Genomic DNA, 14882 nt, shown 5'->3' on the forward strand with positions numbered 1-14882 from the left:
GAGACTTTTACTGAAAACCCTCTGTGGCATTTGGCTATGTGTTGCAACAGAGTTTCCATAGAGTAAGAATATCATCCTGAAAAAAACCCATTATTAATAGGGCATTTTATGTACGTCTTTTGAAAACTCTTGTCATCGATACTAATACAAATGCCAGCTTGGTAGATTGGTGCTCAGTTGCACACCCTCAGTCATATTAAATGCAGTCAATGCTTTGGAATCCAGTTGAATTGTTATCTGTTGGTAAGTCATTGTCTGGTCCAGTATCTACAAATACTGACCATCAGACAGCATCAAAATCATCTAGTTGGGAGGGAAAATCAGTCGGTAATGATTTTCTCATTAAGGCTGCAAAAGTCCACATAGAATCTCAAGGGACCATCTGATTTTTTTGGGTGATAACCATATGAGATATCCACTCTGAAGCCTCCACAGCAGAGGTCTTCAAACCAACATAAATCTTGAAGTCCTTTTCTGCGGTTGGTTATATCAATGTAGTCAATGGGGTCCCAGAGGTGGGTGTTTTGCTTTATTGAATCTTCCCAGAGCCAATAGTTTATTTGGTCTTTCTACTAGATTCTTAAGGGGAATGCACCTCATTTCAGCAACAAGAGCAATCCACAATAAATAAACATGGATCTCTGACACAACAATTGGAATTCCATTGCATGGTGAACATTTCCTTGAAGAAATATACAACAGTGCTGCTTAGTTCTTGCTACAGAATCTTACTGGCAAAGCTCTCCTGAGGAAACTTCCACAGGCTAGGCAAGGAATACACAGAAAGATTATGGAGATATCGCTTTCAGCTCACAGAATGGAATTTTGTAGGATCTGTTATATTCCATATAGGTAACCCAATTTAGGTTTGGGTAGCATCCCAATCTTTCACCTATATTCATCCCTACATTACATACATTACGGGCTGCTTGTACTGACCCTTCACCTAGTTACAGTACTGCACACAGAAAGTTGGGTTTTCCCTGAACAAATAGCCTCCTATATTATGCATGAGGATCCGTGGATTCTTGGCAACTCAGCCGGGCAACCATCTCCTGTATAACACCTAGGTACAAGGTTCATTCCCTATGTCATCCTAAGCCTGGCAGTGGCACAGCAAGGTAGAACCCCTGGGATACCTTTGGGTATATAAACATCCCATCTTGCTGAGATAGAGAGAGGAGATCATGGCTTCCATGCCGGCACACTGACATGATACGCTGAAATACCCTGCATGCAGATACTCCAGCTCATAGTGGTCTAACCGAAACCAGGATGGGGTCCCACAATTTCTCACTTCAGGTAATGGGGGTTGACTTTATCCTAGAGGATTATTGGCTTAAAACCTACATACATGCTAGGTACACTTAGGTACATCTAGTTAGGGTAGCATCGTAGGAGTACGCATTTTATTGTCATGCATTTTATATACTTGCCTGTATTCATGGTTATAGCAAGATGGTAGAACTCTACCATCCTTTTACTTTCCTAGTGCTTCTAATCATCTATATCTGTTACTGTCTAATGATTGTTTCAGCACACATAATTTACACTAGAATACTTATTGAAAACGTCCCTACTGTTTATTCCTCTGAGACTAAATGAGCATGAGTGACTGAGCGAAAAGTAGTGCACTGTTTCCACGGTCCTGAGGGATTGGGGTTGTCATGTTCGTGGGTTGGCAAGAACTATTCCATCCTTGATAAGAGAAGTTTCTAGTGGCACTGTGTAAAGAGTTTTTTTTACCAAATAGCCTGTCATTTTAGACCTTTCTACTGCATATGTTGGGGCATAATATCAAGCCTATTATCGCCGCTTTAGCCTTTTTCGGCCGAAAAGCGTGGATAATGGCAACCCAGAATTAGCAAGGACACGCTAGCACGTGTTTCCTTGTCTTAGTGCCGGTTTTTCCTTATGCCTTGCATAGCATCTCTAATGAGATGCAAAGTAGGCGTTCCCTAGCAAAACAACATTAAAAATATTGCTATCTGTCCGTTCCAGTATTTACAAGCCCACCCAGGACACATAGGGGTCCATTATGATGGCGGGCGGATTTCCACCGCCAGGCTGGCGGTGGCTACCGCCAGCCTGGCGGAGGAAATCCGCCCGACATCATCAGAACAATTCCCCTCCGCCATATTAGGATGGCGGAGGGTACCGTGGCGGTGCGAAAGACCGCCCGCCTGTTTTCCGCCCCGGTCGCCTTGCGGCCTGGGCGGTAATGGGGCCATATGGTGGCGGTGTCTATCAGACACCGCCATCCATATTAGGATGCCTGTCTGCAGCTGCTTTTCTGTGGCGGCAATGCCGCCACGGAAAGGCATGCGGTGATTGCTTGTGAGGGCCCGTTACGGGCCCCCAAGGACTCGGGGTGGTGGGGGGTGCACATAGGGGGTACCTATGGTACCCCCCAGCAGTTCCATCCAGGCGCGGTGCCTGCCATGCTGTGCATGGAAGTGCATGACATGCCTTCCTGGCATTGTGGCGGGCGGTGCTGAATGCACTGCCCGCCACAATGAAATGAATGCAGGATGCGCCCGCCACTGTGGCGGGCGCATCCTAATGCTGCACACGGGACCCCCGCCCTTAGGGCGGGCGGTCCCCTACTACGACAGGATGGCGGGCAGACAAAGTCCGCCCGTCATCCTAATGGACCCCTTAGAGTGATATTAAAAGCCTCGTTAACCACGGTTATCACCGGTATTTTACGTCTGTGAAAATCCTGACTGGACTATCTTATACAAGGGTGGTGGACTGTACCGCTAAATCCACATCTCCCTATCACTAAGGATTCCCCTATCGATGCAGCTTTATTGCTGGATTCACAGCGATAAACCTGCCTTTCGTGTCTATCGCCAGATTTTTCATCGCTGTGGAGATAAGCGTTATAAATAACGCAATGTCTCGGCGATCAAATCCGGCGATAGCCGGCTTTAAACAAAATTGCAGTAAGCGCGCTCTGTGATATTTATTGCAGATCGTTGATGATATGCCCCATCCTCTCACATGAAAATGTTTTATAAATGTGAACACCATGCCTGTTTTTTTCTTATTAACACATGATACACCATACATATAATATAATTACAACTGCCTCTACATGTAAAGTGTTCTGTCTTTCCCATTTAGTAAACTTATTTCTTAACTGAATATGTTGGTCTGTTTTGATGGTTGATAGTTCAAGGATCTGAACAGATATTTTGGTGAAAAAGATATAGTACTTAATGTGAGAGAGGACACACTGTCCAGTGCATTTAGTTCACCTTTGTTTACGTTCAATTATTTACATTAACTTGCCCGGGATAAGTTGCATTGATACTCACATTGTCATGACTCAGCATCACACCCTTAGGTGTACCAGTTGTCCCTGAGGTGTAGATCAGAGTACAGCACTGATTTGCATGCTGGGAATTCATGATGTCATCAAGTTCAGAATCTGGAATTTCTGATCCCAGCTGCATGAACTCCTCCCACTGCAATCAGAAAATAAGAGTCAAAACATCAGAAAAGGGCAAGCGATATGCCAATAATGTCAATGAGCCGATTCACAAAAGTAATCTGAGATAAAATCCTAACTTTACGACTATCCTAACTTTATGACTTTCGGTATTCACAAAGGGAATTTAGGAGTAGTAAAGTTAGGATTTTGTCTCAGTTAAACTTAAGTTTTGGTCTTAAACTAAGTTAAACTTAAGACCAAAACTTAAGTTTAACTGAGACAAAATCCTAACTTGACTACTCCTAAAGGCCCTTTGTGAATACCGAAAGTCGTAAAGTTAGGATTTTGTCCCAGATTACTTTTGTGAATCGGTCCCCATAAGACTGCAAAGTAAAACAGATGTAGGAGAGCTATAAACAGGGGGCCTCATTTATGAGGAATCGGCTTAGGGCAACGTCGCAGGTCTTGTTGCTGCGCTGCCCTACGCCAATTCGAAATGGCAGGAATGCACCGTATTTACAAGATACAGTGCAATCCTGTCCTTTCAGCCAGCGCTGGCACACAATTTGCCGCTGAGCGCCAGCGCAGGCCCCTTGCAACATGGTGCAAGTGTGTCTGTGTTGTTGGCATGATTGTTTTTGTGCACAAAAACAATCCTACCTGGCGTTTTCCTCTTTTTATGTGTACTGTAGAAAGCAGCACACTTGGAAAGAGGAAAAAACAAGGCGATATTAACATATTTCTGCTTGTTACGCCTCACCTTGAGAAGCGTACAGATTTGACATTGCCCTAGGTTTACAACACTTTGTAAATCTTGGGCAGCATCAAATTCCATGGGTGTTGCATGGGAAAACCCACTGCGACGCACATGGGACGCCTCCTTGAGGGATAGTAAGGCGAGGCTTCAACCTGCGCTGCTTTTTCCTACTCCATATCAATGAGGCCATGAAAAACCATGCAGGGTGGCTTGGCGTCTCCTAATAGATATGACTGAGAGGCTTGCGCTGCAGCATCATCAAAAAAGTGATTCTTCAGCAGTGCAAGTCTCTCATAAATAACCCCTGGGATATTTTTAGGGTCACAAACAAGAGTTCAAATAATGAACATTTGAGCTGTCAGAAGGGCGAGCAAAACAGAAGATGTTCACTGGAATTAAAAGAAAACACACTGTGAGAAATCAAAGAGAATGCATGCAAGAAACACTGACTTTGGGCCACTGATCGGAGACCATATGTACAGAGTAAATGCTCATTAGGAATTGTGACTGTGCCGCCTCATTCTGCATTAGTAGGGTAGCACCCCAGGCATTGTTATGGAAATGGCCCAGCGACTGGCCCGGTTTTAAGCTGTAGGTTTCAGTTCAACTGGCCTATAGTGAGAGCCCATTTTAAAATGGCCACCAAACACAAACTACCTTCCAATATGGGCACCAAAAACAAACTTCATACCAAGATGGCCACCAAAAACAAACTTCATACCAAGATGGCCTCCAAAAACAAACTTCAGTCCTATAGGGTAACCACACATAAACTTCGTTCCAAGATGGCCACCAAACACAAACACAAACTTCATTCCCATAGGGCCACCAAACACAAACTTTATTTCAAGATGGCCACCAAATACAAACGTCATTCCTATAGGTCACCAAACACAAACTTCATTCCAAGATGGCCACCAAAGATGAAAAGCATTTCAGCATATCCAGCTTTCCCTGTTCTATGTCCTTCCCATTCAATTCAAGTGGGTCCTGTTCTGGGACAAGCCTCTTCCTGTCGGGTGATTCCTGTTCTGGGGCCAGTCCCTTCCTGTCCGGTCAGTATATAATGAGCCTCTGGTCAGCATACTGGTGCATCACAGCTTCTCTAGCTTCATCCTGCTGTTGGAGTCCTTACTTCTGCTCCAGCACTTTTCCAGCCCAAGTCATCCTTACATTCAACCAGCTTTGAGCCTTTTCCCTGTGGTGATAACAGGTGTTGCATACCAAAGACCATTCACCCTGTAACCTGTGATGCACTGGGGACAGACAGCCTGGCTTCTGGAAGAGGCTACCTTTAACTTAGAGCCTCTGAGAAAGAAAGGAACAACCAAACACTAAATCCCACCCTTGACAGACATTGCCGCCGAGTGGTGTGAGTAAAAGCTGCCATAGGTGTCTTTTGGCTCACTTTGTGCACACTTCTGACATGTCTGTTATGCACAAGTAATGCTGGTTATGCAGTAGATAGAGTGCATTGAATTTGCATTTCCTGATCAGAGTGTGTTTGCTTGGTTGATTCAAGATTGGACTGTTGAACCAGCAGAGCTTCTCTGGGAAGGATAAGCAGCCGATACTGTCCTCTAATGACAGGTGAGAAAGAAAGTCAGGGGCTTATGTGCCTAACTGCTTCATATATACTATGACAATGCAAACGCCCATGCATTCATGTGTGCCCTTACATTTGATTAATCAGTTGGTATTTCATTTGTGTACGTCTTGAAGTCCACTAAAGCCCAAGCTTTATTTCACACCTACACACATTTTAAACAAGTTCTCCTTGTGTTATGTTATTCCCAGCTGTAATCCTGACATTTTAGGTGAACCCTTCGGGTGAGCAGAGCACAGGAAAGTGAGTATCTCAGAGAGCAGCAGGGCCATCTCTTGCTCCAACCAATGGATCTGTTCCGTCCAGGCCTCTCGCACCCTTCCCACCCGAAGAGCCCGGCAGCTGCACATGGGAGCCTTCCATGAGGTTTCATATGCATCACTTGCTCTGCTCCCATTCACGCGCACGGAGATAAAAAAAATAATAATGGTCCAACGATGAGATCAATGGATCTTAGCATCAGATGCTGCAACTGGTCGAGGGCGAAGCGCTGTTCAATTGACCTTGCTTATTTTGAGTGTTTGCTTGCTATGTTTGTATTAAACATGAGCGCTCCCCTGAGTGTTTGTGTTTTTTTATTCAGAACCTGGTGCATTGTGTGCCGAGAAACATCCCCAGTCGGCCAGCAAATCTTGCATTGGACGCCCCCCCACACGAGGACCCCAGGCGCAGAGGTAAGGTGGAGATGTCTGCAGGGGGCTGGGGTGGAGCGTGGCCCAGATCAGGCCCTGGGAACAGTGCAACCATCTTGGACCAAATTTAGATGAAGTCTGACTGCGTTTAATTTATTTTGCTTGCTCGCTTGCGTTGCAGATGTTGTTATGAAATGTCTTTAATGTGTTCATATATCCAAAACACGTGTTGTTTGGGTAGGAGAAGACTAGAATTAAGACTGGCTGGGCAGGTATCAATGGGAGGAGTCTGGAGACAAAGATTGTGTGAAAATCCATGGTTTAGAGTAAGCTCATGTCATGTCATGTGAAGCAATGATAGATGCAAGACAAGCATGAGTTCCAGGGCCTGCTGAAAAGACCCTTGAAGGGGGAATATGTGTGGGAAAGAGGCCCTCGGACACAACTGATCACCCGCTGAAGGCAAGGACACTTTTGGGTGTTAGTGTATATTCGTGTTTCTCCCTCACTCCACAAGATCAAAAAATGTCCACATAACAAGCTCCAGCCAAAAGGGATCTTGCCCACACTATGTAACACCAGTAATGTAGAGCCACATGCACACTGCACGCGAGCGTCCGAAGAGTGGTCGGGAGTCACTATCGAGCATGAGAGGCCCTCTCCTAATCATGGTGCCTTTCATATAGAGAGCGCAACCCCACAATTAGTAGAGAACGCTTCAGAAGGGGAGCAAACCGACAGACTAGGGGACACCTCCCCTCCACTCATTCCAGTGATGCAGATAATGAAGACCCCGCCCACATGTTGTGCAGGGATTCCTACAGAATGTGAGAAATCAGTCAATGATGATATGTCCTGGATGGCACACTAAGAAACTAGCAGAACGAATGACCATCAGAAACCACTGTGGAGCTTCACAGGAAAGATACAAGATTGAATCCAAATGAATCACTTTGAAACAGCAGAAAGGAAGGGAGAGAGTGTGTGGAGCTCCTCAATGGTGAGGACAAAGGGGGGGCCAAAAGGAGTATGAGGGGGACAGAAAAGGGCAGGGGTATTGTAAGGGGGAGAAGAGAAGCCCCGGGTGCAGGCGGATTTTGTTTTGCAGGTATTCAACTGGGGCATTGGAAAAAAGGCTACCCTAATGCTGTTTCAAATGTGTCAGGTCTTGTTTACACCCCTGGATTTTATCAACAATTATGCAACAATCCTGAGTTTTAGGACAGCCTGAGAGGTTCCGACTGCGCCCTGAATACCCTCATTCCTAGATCAAAAAGGTCCCTATGTTGATTGCATGATCAATGGCACATTGTAAGAGCACCGCTCGGCCTATTGACACTGGTGCTAGCTGCTCCATCTTTAAAACCTCTGAGTGTCCCTCATTGGATCTCTCGGACTTATCCATAGACGCAGTCAGTATTTCTTTTTTTTTTTATTTAAAAAAGTTTTTATTTAGAACATTTTCCAATACAGTACAGTAGTAATGCAGGGGGGGATATTTACAGCGGGGAGTTCTTGGTATTTCCCTGGTTACATGTTTGCCCCGAGTATGCATAGTTAATCGGCTGATTTCCCCTGCAGAAGGTGAAAGAAAGAGAGAAAGGTGGAGCGAGCGGAAGGGGGGGGTGTTCTCTTAGCCATGGCTGCGTGCTGGCGGTGTGTCGTTGGTAGGTTGTGCGTTTACGGGTTTACGGGGGTTTATGTGACCTCAGGTGTGCATCTAGGGCCGCCCACATCTCGTTCTTAGCATTGTGGCTGGGCGAGAGGTTCCCCGTGATGTTGTCTGCTCCTCCTAGGAAGGTGACCCAGTTTATCCAGCTCTTGAATGTTGCTTTGGCTGTGTCTTTCCAATTCGTTAATATGGTTTTAACTGCTGCTGTAAGTAGGATGTCTACTAGGTCTCTCTCTTCCTTGCTTTCTAAGTCTGGTGCCATAAATGCGGTGGCTAGCCCTACGAAGCCTGGTTGTATGCTTCTCCCTATGACAGTGTTAATCAGGTTGCTCACTCTTGTCCAGTACGTCCTGACCTTGGGGCATTCGAAGATGAGGTGCTCTAGGCTTCCCGTCTCCCTTTGGCAGTTCCAGCATGTGTCGCTGTCTCTTATGCCTGCTTTTTCAAGTTTGGCAGGAGTCCAGAAGGCTCTGTGTAAGAGCCAGTATTTTGTCTGTGCGAGTTGTGGCATGACTTTATTTGTTGTGGCTGAGCTCCATAGCCTGCCCTTTTCTTCCTCACTGAGGTGTCTTGTGTACAGTGTCTCGCAGAAGTGTGTTGTTTTTGCATTCAGTGTAGATGTTTTGGAGCCCAGGAGTTTGTAGATCTGCGCTGTCTGGTGTCCAACCTTGTTGAAGTTGCTCATGTACTGTTGATGGTGGGCGTTCCTTTATTTAGGTTTGCCTTGGTGATGGCTGTTCTTATTTTGAGGAACGTGTACATTTCTATGTCTGGTAGGTTGTGCCTCTGTTTGAGATTCTGGAACGTGATTGGGGAGTGTTTTTTTTCCAGTTAAGCTGGGGTGGTGATCCCCTTTTTGGTCCAGGCCTCGTTGCACATCACTTTCCCTTTGTATTGGACTCTTGTATTAAACCAGATTGATTCCCAGTTGGTTCCTCTGATCCGTTGTCCCAATTTTGCTTGTCTACTCTTAGCAGGGCTGTTTTTGTGTGCTTGATGATGGGGTCATGTCTGGCGGGGTGTTTGTTCGCTGTGAGCATTGCTATTGGGTTTAGCCCCCCCTAGGATGTTCCTTTCGAGTGTTAGCCACTCTGGTGTATAGTCCTGCGTGTTGGTAATCCAGAATATTCCTTGTTTAGCTAGGCAGGCAGACTGGAAGTTTTTAAAGTTCATCATATTCAGTCCTCCGAGTTCTTTGTTGAGCCTCAGTTTTTTTAGGCTGATTCTAGGTCTTTCCATATGAACCTGTTTATCAGTTTGTCAAGCTTTTTGTGGAAGTCCTCTGTCATTGTTAGGGGCAGCATGCTGAGCGTGTAATTGATAGCTGGTGTTACCATCATCTTAATTGTCTCCACTCTACCCCACCAGCTGATGTATTTGGGGGACCATAGGTCCAGTCTTTCCTTTATTTTCTTTAGGGTAGCTTCTTCGTTATGCTCCAGGGTTTTTTTAAGGTCTCTACCGAAGAGTAGGCCCAGGTATTTAAGGGGTTTTGTTTGCCATGCCAAGCCTGAGTTACCTAGTACCGCTCTTGTCGTATGCACGTTCATGGGTTTACACTCTGACTTGTCCCGGTTTAGTTTGTAGCCTGATGCTCTTGCGTATTCTTCTATGGAATTCTTCAGTGCTGCAATGGATTTGGTTGGATCCTTCATCGTGATTAGCACATCGTCTGCATACGCTGCCAGTTTCACTGTCTTGCTCTTGATTTGGACTCCCGTTATATCTGGGTTCACCCTTATCATTGTTAGTAGCGGCTCTAGGGCTAGTAGGAAGAGGCCTGGAGATAGAGGGCAGCCCTGCCATGTACCTCTTTCCAGAGTTAATGGCTCTGATGTTCACTACAACCCTTGCTCTCGGTCTGTTATACAGTGCCATAACCATGCCCCGGTACTTGGTGCCTAGGCCAAATTTTTCCATGCATAGGTTAAGGAATGGCCAGGAGACCCTGTCGAAGGCCTTCTCCGCATCCACCGCTATCATAACTGCCTGCTCTGCACTGTGCATTGTTTGGTTAATGAGGTGGCAGAGTAGTCTTGTGTTGTCTTGGGACAGTCTGTTTTTGAGGTATCCTACTTGTGAGTTATGGATGAGGTGGGGTAGGACCGTGTTAGTCTGTTTGCTAGGATTTTTGCGTAGATTTTACTGTCTACATTGATGACCGATATTGGCCGGTAGTTCTGCAGGTGCTGGGGGTCCTTCCCTTCTTTTGGGATCACGATGATTTTGGCTTCCGCCATGGAGTCCGTCATACGACCTTTGCAGATGCAGTGGGTGAACACTTCTGTCAGGGTGGGTTTCAGATGTTCGAGGAATTTCTTGTAGAACGCCGCTGTGTACCCATCGGGCCCTGGTGCCTTGTTTGCTTTGAGCGTTGTTATTGTTGTGTCTATCTCTGCGTCTGTGATGTCTCCTTCAAGTGCTACTTTCTGGGTCTCTGTCAGGGTTGGTAGTGTAATTGTGCTCAGTAGTTCTGCTCCCCGTCGGCTGCTAGGTTCCTGTCGGTGCTGTATAGCTCCTGGTAGAATTGTTTGAAGACTACTAGGATACCTTTGTTGGTTGTTTGCGATTTGTTTTCCTTGTCCGTTATCGCTGCTATTGAATGTTGCCTCTGTTTCGCGTTTAGGTATGACGCCAGTTCTTTCCCTGCTTTGTTGGCAGAGCAGAGGTTTATGGCTTTGAATTTGTTGATCCATGTGCCCGCTCTTTCGCTCAGGATCTTGTTGAGCTCATACTTTTTCTTCGTTAGTGTTGTCCGTGTGTTCTTGTTGGTGAGGTTAGCGCAATGTGCTTTTTCTAGGTCTCTGATTTGTTCTTCTAGTTCGGCTATTTTCTTGTTTCTGTTCTTGTTCATTCTGGCCTTGATGTTTAGAATTTTGCCTCGGAGTGTGGCCTTTAGTGCATCCCAAATGGTGTCCTTGTTTATCTCGGCATTATCATTGAATTCCAGGTATTCCTTTATGGCCTTCTCGATTTCTACTATGTTGTCTGGGTGTTGTAGGATGTCACTATTGAGCCTCCATCTGCGGCTGGGTGTGTCATTGTGTCTTCCAATCATAGATAGCGATATATGTGCGTGGTCCGAAATGGTAATTGGGGCAATGACCGTTTGATCGATCAGGCGTGTGTGTATGGCTGACATTAGGATATAGTCAATTCTGCTATATGAGTTGTGTGGGTGTGAGTAGAAAGTATATTCTCTCGCTTCCGGGTGCTGTAGCCTCCATGGGTCCCTAAGTTGGAGCCTGGTGCATATGTCCTTGAGTATGTGTTGGTTTTGGGAGTCGTGGCTTGGTCTGTATGGATGTATGGATGCCTGTCGGTGGACTGGTCTAGGACCTGGTTCATGTCCCCCGCTAGAAGGAGGAGGTCCCCTTGCGGTAGTTCCTCTAGTTTGGTTCCTGCTCTGTGCCAAAAATCTTTATCATCTGCATTGGGCCCATATACGTTTGCTACATGTATGGTTTCCTCCCCTCTCTTTAGGCTCGTCAGTAGTAGTCTGCCGTCATCGTCTGTGTGGGAGTTGCTCAGAGTCATGTTGGCTTTCTTGCTTACTATGGTGATAACCCCTCGTTTCTTGTGTTTGGCTGGTGAGCAGAAGACCTCGCTTATCCATCTGGCTTTGAGGTGACTTGCGTCCTCTTCCGAGAGTCTAGTTTCCTGAAGTACGTACACATCTCCTTTCAGTTTCGCTAGGTAGTCTAGGGTTTTCCTATGCTTGATGGGGTGATTGAGGCCCTTCACGTTGAGGGATACTATCTTAAGGTTTGTGCTTATGTTGGTCTGTACTTGTGTAGTCATGGTGGTTTGTCGTTTTCGCTTCCCTTTGTGAGTTTTGCTAGGTTTGCTTGTATCTCCTTCGATCGCTGAATCTGCTAGTTCTCGCTATGTTGTACTGGCTAAGAGGTGCTGACCTGTGTGTGCTAGTCATTATGTTCCCCCTTGGAAGTAGATGGTTGTGAATAGTAACAAAGATATAGTAAAGACATAGAGAAAAAGAAATGCATACTTCTGTACTGAAATTTGTGACCGCTCCCTCCCCTCCCCTCCACCTCCCCACCCTCCCCCCACATCCAGAATTGTGAACGTGCAACAGATTAGGGTGCCCCGGCTGTCCGTTATCTTCATCCTCGCTGACCCCGCGAAGCTGAAGGAGATATTGTCTTTTCGCAATTTGTCTCTCATGGCTAAGAAGCCTTTCCTGGTTTCAACTGTGAGCTTGGAGAAGTCCTGTGTGATGATGATCTTGCTCCCATTTACTTTTAGAGTTTGTCCTTTTCTGGCGAAAGCGAAGATTGCTTCCGTGTGGTTAGCGCGCAGTGGCTTGCATATTATTGGTCTTGGGCCTCTGCCGTGTGGCAGTTTTGTTGCTGGGATCCTGTACGCTTTGTCTACTTCGAAAGGTCTTTCAAACGTCAGACCTGTCAGCTTGGGTAGGAGGTCCTCAAGTAGGGCTGCGCATGAGCCTTGTGAGTCTTCTTCTCCCTCTGGTATTCCTAGGAGCCTTATGTTACCCTTCCTACTCCTGTTGTCCTGTTCCGCTAGCATTTTTTGCAGGTTGTTTGTTGTTCTTATTACTAGGCCCATGTCCTTGTGTGTTATACTGGTTACGTCCTCTAGGTCCCTGATCCTTTTCTCTGCCACGTCGATTCAGCCATTTGTTTTGCTTTGGTCTGCCCTTATGGCTGTCAGCTCCATCTGCATATTGTCTATTGTTTTTTTGTGGCCTTGGCTACTTCGTTGCCCTCAGTGATTTTCTTTAGGAGTGTCTCCAGTGTTATTTCGTTATGTTGGCCGTTTTTTTGTTTGTTTGGCGATTCCGGGAAGTCTTTCCTGACTTTTTTAATGTCGATGGCGTTTTTTTCCTCGCGTCCCGCCATTGTATCAAAGCCCCTTCTGGCTAGATACGTGTGGAGTCTGCTTTCTTTTTGTTGTTTGGTAGGGTCCTCTTTCGCTCCTTTCGTTGTGGTCTTCCTCTGAGCGGGTATGGGTTCCTCGCGGAATGTGCTTGGCCACCTGACCGTCCTGGTTCTCGTCTTCGCTCCCGCCAGCTCAGAGGGTCTGCCTTGCTTTGCCTAGTTGGCTTGAGGTTCGTTCAGCTTGTCGTGGTGTTACCGTGACTTCCAGCTTGTGTTTTGCCTGGGGTCGCTGCTCTGTTTGATATCCTTCTCTCCCTCGCCTCTTCCTGGCGATCGTGTGCTTGGATTCTCCCCTGTCCGCTCTGTTCTTGTTCTCTGCACACTGTTGTGCCTATGCCTCTCTTTTGTGCGTTACGGCCAGCGGTGCGCAGAGTGCATTATTGTGTTCGGCTGGGTGGCTCCCCTGCTGCTTTCCTTACCTCACCTATATGCGGTTTACTTTGTGGCACGCAGTATAGCTCGCTCCCACGCTGCCGTTCTTGCCTCTCCGTTATGTGGTTTACTGTGTGGCTCACAGTGATGCTCTTGTTGTTTTCCCACCCCAAGATGGCCGCTCCCTTGGTTTCCCGGTTTCGTTTTGCAGGGGTGTGTGAGGTTCGGCAAGTTCCAAATTGGTGATCTTCCCTGGATCTACCTGAGTCTGGTTGAGGGTGCGCCTGGGCGATTTGGTCGCTATGGCCGCCCCCACCGGCGTTCTGCTTTCATTTCGTTTTGCAGGGGTGATTGAGATTCAGCAAAGATCTGCCGATGTACCTTCCTCAGTGTTGTTGCGGGCTTGCCTAGTTGCTGTGTGGGGTCTTGGGTCTTGGGGTTCCGCTTTGTGTCTCTCTCGGCGTTTGCCGCGTGTCAGCTTGCCTCTCCTGTTCGGTCCTCCCCAAGATGGCCGCCCTCCCGGTGCGCTTCAGTGCTTTTTTTTCGAGCGAGGTTGGGTCTGAGCACAGGGGGTCGCTGACTTGTTGTGGGTTTCTCTGGCGGTATGCTGGTTTCAGGGCATATACTCTTCGCCGCTGCTCGGCGCTTGCCACGTATCTGCTCGTCTCGTCCCTTGCTGGTTCCGTTATGAGTCTGTTCACCTGCAGCCGTCGTTCTGTCTGCCTCAGGTGGCCGCACTTTCGGTTTCGCTTGTCTGGTTTCCTCCCCGCTGCGGTGCTAGGGCGGCCTCGTTTTACCCGCTCTCCTCTGCTGCTCCGGACATATTGGTTGGCTCTGGTCTCCTGCTCGTACCCCACTGCTCCGTGCTCGCTGTGTTTACTAGTGGGCTGCTACCTCCATTCTGCACGCCGCCATCTTGTGCTCCTCCTCGCCTTCCCTCTCTGGCACAAATACTTCATTTCTTTGGTTCTTGTTGCTTCCCTTATATAATCGACTGCCTCTTTGTGTGCCCCGCAGCTTCAGACGCCTTCTCCTTTATTTATTTATTCGCCTTGGGCTGTTTCGCCGCTACAATCGCCATTGTTTCGCTCGGGCTGGTGGAGGCTCCGGACGTAGGCGCCTGTCCTCCTCGCCATCCAAGCCACGCCCCCCGCAGTCAGTATTTCTAACCAGCCTCTTACTCTTCTCATTTCCGACCCCTTTTCTATCTCCCATGGGCCCATTACTGATCAGAATGCTTTCCTACTCAGTTCTATCTCACCAGCCATTCTGTGGAGTGGGACATCTTGTGCAGAATTAACTGCATAGTGTTGGGAAACACCGATGGAGTATACCTCCATGTACACCAGCACTGTGAGAATGAGGGGCTCCCCTTGCTCTGTGAAAGTATAAACTGTCAATCTGATGCAATTAACTCTAAATTAGCTCCAAGCTTAACTTATTTACTTTTCCAGGTGGCTTCCACATTTTGGTCTACAGGTTCCA

At 47.1% G+C, this 14882-nt stretch overlaps 1 protein-coding gene across 6 annotated transcripts in view; it reads right to left on the reverse strand.

The window, feature by feature from the left end:
* Positions 1–14882, reverse strand: part of LOC147725885 (long-chain-fatty-acid--CoA ligase ACSBG2-like) — a 405988-nt gene that overhangs the window by 236762 nt on the left and 154344 nt on the right. For all 6 annotated transcript variants that reach the window (XM_086960029.1, XM_086960027.1, XM_086960030.1 and 3 more), the window contains one exon: positions 3324–3473. In XM_086960029.1, the coding sequence (XP_086816155.1) occupies positions 3324–3473 (150 nt within the window). The remainder of the gene's footprint in view (positions 1–3323; positions 3474–14882) is intronic.

This window comes from Lissotriton vulgaris, chromosome 3_1, assembly GCF_964263255.1.
Source record: "Lissotriton vulgaris chromosome 3_1, aLisVul1.2, whole genome shotgun sequence".
Classification (NCBI taxonomy): domain Eukaryota; kingdom Metazoa; phylum Chordata; class Amphibia; order Caudata; family Salamandridae; genus Lissotriton; species Lissotriton vulgaris.